The following is a 12,161-nucleotide window of genomic DNA, read 5'->3' on the forward strand; positions in this document are numbered from 1 at the left end:
AACGATGTGGCATGCACAGTATTGCTGAGGTAATGTGGTTGTAATCCAGCTCTTCTCTGTCTCTTCCCCCCCCCCCCTCTCCCTCCTCCTTTCTGCACTTGCCTTAAATATTCCTGATCTTAACATATTTTCTGTTATATGCAAGAATGGTTGACCTGTTCCCTAAACTCCTACTCTCATGTTACATTCACAAAGAAAGATACATTATTTTAAATAATTCCCCCTCTTCATTATGTAGAGTTAGTTTACTCTAACTCTTGAATATGAAAAGGTTCGCAAATACTGCTACCAGTCACAAAATTTGCTGATACTAAATTACTCATTTAGTGACATGTTCCAAGGTGATACCTTCTCATGAGGCTATAATGGCATTACAGAAACATTTAACATAATTGTATACAGATATTCGAGGTTCTTTACATGACTGCTGTGATTGTCTTGCGAGAGAGAGAGAGAGAGAGAGAGAGAGAGAGAGAGAGAGAGAGAGAGAGAGAGAGAGAGTGTGTGTGTGTGTGTGTGTGTGTGTGTGTGTGTGTGTGTGTGTGTGTGTGTGTGTAACCTAGCAATGACACTTTGTATATTGATCTGCTCTTCATACAAAATTTTTTATAAAACCATTAGTTACTTGACAGTTCAATAAAAATTTTGAAGTGAACAGCAGACCAATATACAAAGTGACATTGCCTCTTACTAGGTTATCCTTTCCCTTCTCCTCAGAATGATCACAGCAGCCATGTAAAGAAACTTTAATGTCTTTATACATTTATGCTGAATGTTTTTGTAATGCCACTATAGCCTGATAATGAGGTATCACCTCAAAACATGTCACTAAATAAATTATTTACTAGACAACAAATGTCATGAGTAGTGTTGGTATCTGAAAACCTTTTCATATTTTTGAAACAATCATGGGTGATTAATGGACAATATAGCTTCCACTTACTCGAACTCTTGCCATGTCATTCAATCTTTGACACTCACAGAAGAGAGAAATCTTCATTATCCCCAGACACTGTTCACCATGAAGCTGTTGTGACCTACTGTCTGCATTTATATGTTACAAGCTCAATAACTGAAATACATTGTAGTTGCTTGTACAACACTATTATATTAAGCAGCATTCTGAATACCACCGAACAAACGTAACAATTATGTAGTTACCCCCATCCAAAAATAAACGTGGGCAATTACATAAGCATGAATCACACATGATTAGCTGTTGCTACTCAAAGTTCTAAAATCATGCTGCTGGGAGTATAGTGGAGAGATTTACTCAAGAAAAGTCACAGCCTTAAAATACTGGTGTGTGTAGTTACTAGAAATCAACCTGGCATTGCAAGATACTGGAAGACTGGATCATTAACAGAAAGTAATGTAAACAAATATGACTAACAACCTACAAAACATTGCTACAGATATTCTCAGTACCTTAGTTTAGTTCTCAATAATATTTTGCTGTCACCAGTCTATCTGCTAATGATTACAATAATGACCAACTCAAAAGTGGAAAAAAGCTATTTATTAACAACTGTTGACCTGTTACATAGATCTGCTGATAAACACATTCAACCATTATATTTGAAATGTGAAATTACACATTTACATCTAAAGGGAACAGAAACACACTGATGTCAACTAAGCTTGTCCACATCCTTACTGACAGTATGCACCATAGTTAGGAGAGAGTTCTACTGCTGTTACGAGTGATCATTTTAATTTCCTCAGCAGAATGTGATTCATTCAACTCTTGCATTAACCTCTTTTGTATAGATTGAAGAATACTATTATGAAGAAAAAATGGTTTGTTATTTGCAACAATAGTTTTGTATTCTTTAATAATTATTCTGTTAGTAGTTAAACAGTGGTCCTGTGGCTAGGCAGATCACTGAGACTACAAATCCAAAAGCTTAAGGTTCAATACTCAGTGTGAGATCTTTTCCCTTTTCTATTACTTATTTCACCTCTGGCAAATGTTTAGTTCAGAGGCCCTTACAACTGGTGAGTAATGTGTGTGCGTGTGTGCGTGCGTGTGTGTGTGTGTGTGTGTGTGTGTGTGTGTGTGTGTGTGTGTGTGTGTGTGTGTCATGCCTAAACATGAAACATATTGTTTGCAACATTCTTACTCTAATGCAAAACCAATTAAGTACATTACAGATTTTTTTTGTTGTTGTATCAAATGTTTAAAAAAAAATGCTAGAGAGATTTCAGTTTAGTTGTTGACTTCATCATTAATATAACACTATTCTTCTGCGATTTATTACCAGCTCTTAAAAAAAGGAAATATATTTTATTCTAATTTTAGACATAGGATATTCCAAGGACACCACATCTAAATGCTAAAAGATGTGAAGAACAACCAGTCCTGTTAAACATACAACTATTGGTGTAAACCGTCATATCAAGTAGGTTACACATACTAAAATTACCTTTATACTACAAATAAAACACATGACAACAAGCAAACAATCAGGATTACAGATTTGTACATAATCTCTGGCTTTGAGAATGCTGTATAGTGTGAAATACCCATACCCGGCAAATCCATGTAACACTGTAGCTTAGAATCACAATAACAGACGCAAAAATAATTTTCATGTGAATTTTCCCTTTATGTGCATGGCTCGGAATGTAGTTATGTACTCTGGTGTTGAAATATTCAACAAGCTACCATCTAACATCAAGTGAGAAACTGTGAGTCCCTACCAATACCACATTAACCACTCTTTCTACAAATTATCTGAATATCTAGATTCATAGATTAAAAAGTTCTGTTATTACATGTCATGTAGTAGGGTTTGTTATTAAACTGTATGACTAATAGTAACGTGCTGTGAATAGGACACAGAGCTTAAACAGCAGATACAGAGTAAATCTGAGGAGGTAGCAGCTTTTTTTTCCTAATACACCAGCTTTCTTAATAATTTACTCAATTAAATTTAAATGGCAGAAGTGTTAACAGCATTAAGCAGTATAGTGATAGACTACTGTTAAAACAGTAAACAGGTCAAGTTTTAATATTATTGTCTTATGTTAATGAATATCTCGACTCTCTCTGCATCACTGAAGATTCTCCTTCTTGATGGGATCCACGGAACATAGTGAATGAACAAACAAACAAACAAACAAAAATTGGCATAGATATGTCCAATGAGAATCTCTCTTCACTCTGTTTGCACACAAATTCAAGAAGCATCAACACTGGTTGCTGGAGCACAGTAACAATAGCTTGCCAATCAACCACATCCCAGACATGTTTGAAGGAACACACATCAGACAAATCGCAGACTATTAAGGCAAGGGTACTTCTTCAAAGAATGCTTACTCATTCCCTTTAATTTTTGGCTGGGCAATGTTCTGCTAAATACTGTGAGTGGAGTTGCCTGAAGAAGGGTACCCTGGACTTAAAATGTCCCTGATGCAGCAGTTGCTGTTCACATTCTTCTCATTATGTAAGGACTGGTATTACTTGTATCCCATGACACATGGGACTGCCAAACTTGGTGAGCGTCCAGTTAGCTAGTCAACAACGCAGGCTATTCACTTGTTATCAGCGTCTTGGCATCTAAAATACATGCAGTCATTACTGTAGCATATGTTTAAGACAGCTCATCCAAAGACAGTATGTTTATCCACTCAGCCTGTCACCAATAAATTTCATATGGCCAATTCTGTGAAGTATTTATGGTTTGCCAGAAATGGAAGCTGATGCAACACCACACATGCCACCACTCCAGCCCTCAGTAAAAGGTGTAAAATAATTGGCACAGAGAGACGAACAACTGGTACAACACTCCAGCACTGAAACAAGACTTGGGACAAACATGAAGAGCATATTACATGCACAAGGATAAGATGGCAGCACCTTATGTCATCATCACATTGCATAATGCAGTAATCACTTCCTGGTGTGTACAACCCTATTTACCACTGGTGATCGAAAGCATCATCATCATTTAAAAAAATTTAAAAAATGGTATAATGAACTAATTCTCTGAAGACTAGTTATTCAGTAATGTATGAATTAATTTCTGTACTGAAACTGTGCCCTTTGATGTTCACTAGGAATACTGACACTTGCTATCACCTATCCGCTTTGTTTAGTGGCTATTAGATGACTGATCTTTTTGTAACTTTGACATTTCCATTTACACAAGATAGACTGCTGTTGTATCTATTTGTATGAAATTGCTCTGCTATCTTAATCGCTCCCTACTATTCTACACTTTCTCCAAGTTTGCATTCATTCAAGCCATTCTCCCTGAGTGTTAAATGTAGTAGAGGCCACAAATTCAGGCTATATTACACAGCTGTGAGACTTGTGGTGAAATTTCAGTTAAGACAATGAAACTGTTGGTAAAGTGTAAGTTTTAGTACCGTAATATTCATTCACATGAAATTCCTCAGCATATTCATACAACCAAGGTAGCTGACGAACACCATTGAACAGCTTTGCAGACCTTAAGCGGTTTATGTATTCATAGCCAGAATTTGTGAAGATGCCACTCATACAGAAGAGAGATGCATAGCATTAAGGGTGTCTGAGAAAATTCATATATATCTTCAGACACAAATCTAAGAATATGCTACTCTATCTTACATGTATTATATCTCAAGGACCACAAGTCTTTGTAGTCACCCCCACACTTCTGGAGGAATATGTTTACGACAAAAAGTGTCAAAAACTGCATTCGCTAATGCTGTCACAGACGAACTGCTCCAAACGAGTTTCTTCATCATGATGTATTTCGCAAATACGGTACAGTAAGTGCCTACTGCTCTGTTTCCAAGCACAATCATTGATCAATTTGTCGATTCATGTCTGCTCTCTTAGACTGTATCTGATGAAAAAAATGATACCTGTATCTGAGGGAGCACACTTGACTGAAGTAAGGAAACTACAATCAAGTTGATGGCGACTCTCTGAAATAAAGCATAGCGAGCTTGTCTGAAATAAATATTTACTGTAGATTAAGAAAAGCGTAGATTTGTAAGAAAACAGAAAACATCATAAACAAAATTTTCATAAAATTGTGGCTACGGTTTTCTGCCAATAAAAACAAATAAGCACTAATCTCAAACTGACCAGTAGTCCAGTATTCCTTGGAATCATGACTGTAACAGAGGCGTGTGTGCCGTGATACGGATAAAGAAGAAGGCAGTTATTCTAAGAGCAATATTATGAAATCCGAGATGTTCACAGCGCGAAATCTCTGCACGCTAACGTCACACCATGTGCGCCATGTTTCCCATATTTCGAAATTCCTGAAAATTTTACGGAATTGTTACATGAAATCCGATAATCCGATAGCTTGACTTTGAATAAAAGACAGCGAGAGGAATGTTTATTCTCATCATTCTAAAATTCTCAAGTGGAAGAAGAGTATTTGCATAAGAGTATGTCGAAGAAATTGACATCTATGGCGTCCTCTAAATTAGGGGTGTACAAAATTGCACATTCGCGAAAAAACGCCCTAATTTGTTCACATCACTTACCTCACAAACGTTCTCATTATTTAACAAATATAGTCAAAACGATGTTTTGTAAAAGTACTATGTTCTACAAGGGCCGCCCTTTGCTTTCGCAGGGAACCAAAGACGAGTAAAAGAACAGCTAAAGGTTAGTGGTGGATCGGTATCAGATAAATAGCGAGCCGTACCCTGCGCATCGCTGTTCTAACACAACATGCAAATCTCTTCCGCAAAATGTTACGTTAAAACACACGAAGGATAGAGGCGAAAGAAAAAGGTCTGACTGCACAGTGCAAAGAATGTTCGGAATAAAACCGAATAAGTCGGCCTACCAAGTGTAACGAATGAGATGACACGAAGGAAACGGCGTTTTAAGCATTGGGTCGTCGCTACTTATCACATGCCTGTATTTCCTAGTTTATATGCTGGTCTACGCCGCCATACTTATCTCGCCAGCAAGTACCACGATAAGCTTATAACCACTAAGAAATTGGTTTTCATTTACGGTATTGTTAATCAATTAGCTGCGTCTAGAACAGCGATCGTATGACGATTTGGCATCAGTTGTCTGTTTCTCAAAACTAAAAGTCCCAGATATCACCGTTTTGAAAATGTTTCGGATTTGTGTGTCTTGAGTCCCTTTTCTCTACATCTTTTTCGGTGTTCACGAACCAGGATATTATCCTCTTTCGAATCTGTTGAAGGTCCGTTTCAGCCATCTGGAGTCATTCATTCTTCGTAAGTGACCATAAAGCCGTCTGCGTGTTCAGTCCACCTAGTAAAAACTATCAAGTGATTGCACTTCCACCCACCTGAAACTCCTATCTGTACTGCGGAGCTATTGGCCAAATGGGAGGCAATTTTGTTATGGAACCAATTCGTTTATGCTCATATTGTTACTTATCTCTCCCAAAGCGTTATGCAGAAATCACAAAATCCAAAATCTGACGAGCAGACTAACAGATATATTTTCGGATATATTGGAGTAACACAGAAGCACGGAAAAATGACATAGATGTCCATTTGCAATGGGTAAGAGGATCTCATGGAATTTTTTACAACGAAAGAGTCTACCACCTAGTAAAGAGGAGCATTAATGAAGGAAAGTTCCGTCTAAAACCAATCCCTCATACTGATTTCGAACAACGATCAGTAAAGCTGCTTACCATGATCGGAACCGCGAATGTCATGTGACTCAGCAATATAAGGGCCGACATCTTAGGTACCATACAACTGGACATCTCTCCTCGACCGTGTTTCGACTATGTGACATCCACCATTCGTACGAGGCTGGGATCCGGATATTCCTCCTCCGTCACCACCACCACCCAAATATATGTCGAATAAAAATTTTAGTTTCTGAAAGTTATGATCAGGACCGAACTGACGTGAACGATCTGGATCACGTAATACTGGCACGTACGAAGTACTGCACAGGAAGCTTTGTGAAAGGAGTTTTCCCCTACCTACAAGCGTTACCTCCCTACCCTACTGATTCGATTTAAGAAAAAAAAGTTTGATAGCGGAATACATGAAAGGCGCTAATACATCGATTTAAACTTGGTATTGTAAGTCCGCGTGGCTCAATCTTATGGAGACTGTTCCAATACACTAAGGTGTTGAACCTTTATGTATATCTATTTAACTTACGAACTTATATTTGCCTACTCCACAAAATTAGTCCAGAAGTTTGTGACAGAATTAAACGATATGACACATTTTACACCAAGCAAAATCGTAAAGAACAGCGAGAGATAGGGATGTTGATAGGGGACGAGAGAGGGGTGTTGAGGGTTGTGAGTGCTGGGGAGAGGGGGGGGGGGGGGGGGGGAGAAAAAAGCTTCAAGTCGCAGCTTATATTTTTGTGTCCAATTCAAGGGCATATTTTTGAAATTACTTAAAAGTCTTAAACTTTATTTTGAATCATATAATTCACGGCGAAAAGGTCCAGAATTAATTTTAACGTTTCATAACTGGAGCAATTGTCCCAGGCACAGACATTGCAAACTCAACCATTTTAGAAATATTGCAAATGAAATACCAACCTTCTGCAGCGCCTCAAACAGCTGCTGAAACTCTTGTCTTCAATAGTGTGTGATATTTTTTCAGAATCTGAATCACAAACACTGGATTAATACAGCTCCTATGTTCAACTGTTTTCACGTGGTCTGTAATGTCGTCCTTTGCTTTATGTACAACAGAGTTCTACAATTCGTAGTGTGCAATTAACACTTTCGCTGTTACTGTCATTAGGCAATTTAAAAAAATTGGTATTCCTTTTGCAGGGTAATACAGACTTGCTTTTGGTAAACGTTGAGCAATGAGACAAAATACGAAAAGAGGTAAAATGATCCAAAAGTGTCGACGAGTTACTTAGCACACGAAAACAACATAACCGCACTGTCCCTGTTGTGTTGTCAAAAGGCTAACAGAGAGTGAAAAACTGTGACGGAACCAGCAGCCACGCCTCCCCACCGTCGTCAGCGCTTGATCTACGATCGGCTAAGGTCCCTAACATACGTCTAAAATTTTAAAAAATCTTGCCCAGTCTTAAAATTCTCAAACCTCTAGCATATTTTGCAAACCCAGGAGATTACACAGGACAGCACTAAAAAACCAGAACTGTCCGGGATAATCCCTGACATATAGCAGCCAAAGTACTCGTATATCCCAATCAACAAAGCCAGGTGCTCAAAATGAGTGAGTCACATCGGACAGTTACGTACTATTATCGGGATGAGGCTCAGCTCGCGAGAATGTTTCCTGCCGAAAGGAGGCCACGTAAAGGAGGTGATGACGTGTCTGGACGCACACCCTCTAAACTAAACACGGGAACCTCTTCCCCGGAATGACCTGATTACCAAGACGTTCACCGCCCTTTTCGGTACCGATAAGAAAGGCTGCATGTGTCTCATTAAATGGCAGTCGCTCGATCGTCTGTGGAGGAAGAGAGAAGAGATCTGTAGTTCCGTTTGCGAGACTCCAAGCAACGCGAGAAATGACGGTATGCTGTATGAACACCCTAACGTTCATTCTCGGCGCTCTTGTATGGGCATCTTGTGGGGCAATTGCCATACCTACCGACGATGCAGCATGGAGAAGAATCAATTTACCTTCCGTAATGTCTGAGGAACTGCAAGGCATCGACGAACATCTGACTGGGCGCTTGACGGCAGAGATGATCCCAGGTAGGGTTACAAATACTTTCGGTTCGTGTATTTTAATTTTCTCGTAAGTTTCTTTTGAGGTTAGGTATTAGCGAATAAGTTGCATACCGGACATTTGTGTTACATCTTTCACTTCGGTCAATAACGCGGCACCCTCGCCCACGACAAAAATTTTTGCCCTCTGTCGTTCCGGCAGATTTATGAGTTTGGCAGGAGCATTGTTTCACATGGCACAACCATTTTGGCCACCGGATGTAGCGATGGATTCCCTCTGCTGAGACACAGGATGCAATGTGTTCTCTTCGTTGGTCACGCTTTAACACGTGGGTCACGAACCAACGAATCCGTCGTCAATGAACTGAGAGTGCAAGTGTTTTCGTATAAAAAATGAGAGCAGAATTGAAAGTGTAAAGTGCTAATTATGCTGGTGTAGGAAAGACCAGTCGTGAGAGATGGTGCACCTGAATATTAAGGAGCGTCAGATCAAATTCTTTGATAGTTCACTTAAATTACACATAGTCCATTAATACACCGGGCGATCTTATTTGGCTAAGTGAATTTATACTGCCAGTTTTCGCAGAATCTTCACTTCGTATTGCTTCTGAATGAGTCGGGTATGTCTTAGTTCTGACTGTTAGGCCACATTTATAATCGTAATGGCACGCACTAGACTCAAGTCATTAACGTAGCATTCGTAAAGTTGTCCTGTCACCCAAAAGTCTGACGAAAACCCACCATTTATCGTCCATTATTCCACGTGCACATTGTACTAATACCCTTGCTCTAAACACGTAACATAGCAAACGATTACTCCAGGCCGTTTCTCTTACGAAAATTTCTCTCTGGGAAAAGATATTCACAGTGTGTTCTCTCTCTGGTTCACACTTTAACACATCCGTCCGTTCACAAACTAACGTGCCTCGTTGTCAATCAAATGCGTCTGGGCAACAGAGAGCGAACTGCGTATTTACGAATAAAAATGGCAGTAGAACTAAAAGTCACTTTTATGGAAGTATGAACAATCACGTAGGATAATACAACTGAATATTCAAGAGTATCAGATCGCCAGTTTCACTGCTTGTGTACTTTAACTACACGCAGCGCATTTTCACTCGGCAGAAGAAAATAATGTTATGTCTTTTTGTCGTGAACATAGAGCCTACAAATAAATTCGCGCCTATTTTGTCGTTTTGAATTAAATCAATTGCTACCCTCTTCGAATCCATCAACGTTAAGAGTTCAAAAAGGTTCCTCGTGCATGTATTTTCAATATTTCTGCTTGATAGTTATCGTAAGTGTATCAAAGTGTTCTGCTGTTGTCTAAGGCCTTATTTCACGCACTTAACTACACTACTGTTTCAAGATAGCGCAGAATTTAATATATTACAGCCTATTTAGTGTTACTAGATATAAGCTTGGCTGAACGGGCATTTGAATCGCCGTTTTCAAATACGAGTCCACTTCCTAACCACTGAGGCGCCACCGTCGGTGTCAAAATGCGAATCCATTACCTAACCACAACGACAACGCGCTCAGTGAAAGTGGCCACAAAGATACGATTTTAAAGTTATTCTGATAATCCATGGATCGCTTTAATGGTTCTTGTTTAAAGACATGCCATCAGCGTTTTATAGCATATTAAGTTGTAATACCGACGGAAAAGGTTGAAAATAAGTAATAATCTTGGAATGCTTCCATCAGCGAAAAATTAACACAACAAGCAAAGGCTGATAAGGCACTAGACAGAAAAGATTGCACAACATGCAACAGCCAGCAAGTGGATACAAAAAAAGGAATTACGTTCTTCAGATCTTACACCCCAGGTGGTGTCGTAATTAAAACGGCGTTTATGTTCATAATAACAAAAAATTACCAATAATTGTTTTCTAAGTAGTAGTAGTAGTAGTAGTAACGAATTTATGTACTTCTCGTTAATTAACAACAACTTGGCTCACACAGTGTTCTGCTGGAGTTTCTGGGATCCCTACCTGGTCGGGTTAGACGAATGCATCGAAAAAATTCAGGGGCATGCTGCTGGGTTTGTCACTGGTAGGTTCAATCAACGCGCGAGTATTACAGAAACTAAAATGCGAACCCCTGGAGGGAAGACAAATCTTTTTTCGCGAAACACTATGAAATACAGACTGCAAAACGATCCTGCAGCTATCTACACATACGTCGCTTAACGATCGCGAAGGCTAGACAAGAAAACCAGGGCTCCTACGGAAGTATATCGAGAGTAGTTCTTTCCTCGCTCCTTTGTGAGTGGAAAGGAGAGTGACTGGCAATGATACAATGTATCCTCTACCATGCACCGTATGGTGGCTTGTATGTATGTATGTATGTATGTATATGTGAGTGCTCATTCTGAATGAACGGTATTCAAATCCCCGTACGCCCATACAGAGTTAGGTTATTCATGGTTCACTTAAATCAGTGAAAGCGAATGCCTGGATGGTTTCCGTGAAAAGTTGTGAGATTTCACGCTGTGTTCTTGTCAAATCCGAGTTGTTGCACGTCTCTAATGACCATAAACCAACTTTTCCTCCTTTATTTTCAGTTAATACGCCAAATCCAGTAGGGTCCAATTAATGATCGATTTTACATCTTCATTAACGTCGGCAACAAATTTGCATGAAGTCGTGCCGTGCTAACCTCCTACTGAACTTGAAAAGTATTATACGGCGCTGTTGATGCAGGTTCATTTGAAAATCGTGCAGAAGATGCGACGTGATAAATTACGATACCTTTAGCACCTCCACCTCTAGACCCCCTACCTCCCTCTTTCTCCGTGTGGGTTAAATTTAGTCTCCAAGACGAAGCCAAACTGTCAGCTGATTTGCTAAATTCGAACCTGTTCCGACGCGAAGAGATTCTTCGCTGACGCAAGTCGAGTTCCGCCATGACGGTGCAGGTGTTCCTGCTAGCGAAGGACATACTTCTCATCAAGGATCTCTCAAAACTTGACACAGTTTTCTCATGTAATCCGAAGTGATTACAGATAACGAAGATGCGAAATTGTCTACAGTTTTTTAATCGCTGACGAATCACAAAATTAATATATTTAATAAAATATTCAACTCCCATTATGGAATAATACGGAGAAATTCATGATCACCAATTAACGATTCTTTAGGCTCGTTTTCGGCTTGTCCCTTCGTTAATTCTGAGTCGTAGAAACACAAGCGCTTTTTCCTCTGAGCACCTGAGAATCACACGTTTATATCATCTATGGAAGCAATGCAAGCTATTTTTTAAGAACCCAATGCTTTAACCAGAGCACAATTTTAGGCGGTAAGGAGGAATGAGTTAGGAAGTTTCGGCGGTAGTACGGCAAAAATTCACTTCAAGAATGCGCTTATACAATTCGACCTAGATGAGAGCGGGAATATTTAGTATTTCTAAACATTTAGCCTTTTACACTTTCCTTTTTTATATTTATAGTTCCTCCACCTACTGTCAAGCTGTAGCGATTTTCTCGAACCTTCCACACGCATATAATAGTGCAACGTACAACTGTCCAAA

General features: G+C 39.3%; 2 protein-coding genes across 2 annotated transcripts in view; one reads left to right on the plus strand and one right to left on the minus strand.

The window, feature by feature from the left end:
* LOC124612903 (phospholipase DDHD2) overlaps positions 1-12,161 on the minus strand; it is a 200,643-nt gene that overhangs the window by 108,097 nt on the left and 80,385 nt on the right. The gene's annotated exons all lie outside the window — the stretch shown is intronic.
* LOC124612904 overlaps positions 8,566-12,161 on the plus strand; it is a 61,759-nt gene continuing 58,163 nt past the window's right edge. Inside the window, exon 1 of the mRNA XM_047141376.1 lies at positions 8,566-8,657. Coding sequence (XP_046997332.1) covers positions 8,591-8,657 — 67 coding nt within the window. The 5' untranslated portion in view covers positions 8,566-8,590. The remainder of the gene's footprint in view (positions 8,658-12,161) is intronic.

This window comes from Schistocerca americana, chromosome 4 (genome assembly GCF_021461395.2).
Source record: "Schistocerca americana isolate TAMUIC-IGC-003095 chromosome 4, iqSchAmer2.1, whole genome shotgun sequence".
Taxonomy (NCBI): domain Eukaryota; kingdom Metazoa; phylum Arthropoda; class Insecta; order Orthoptera; family Acrididae; genus Schistocerca; species Schistocerca americana.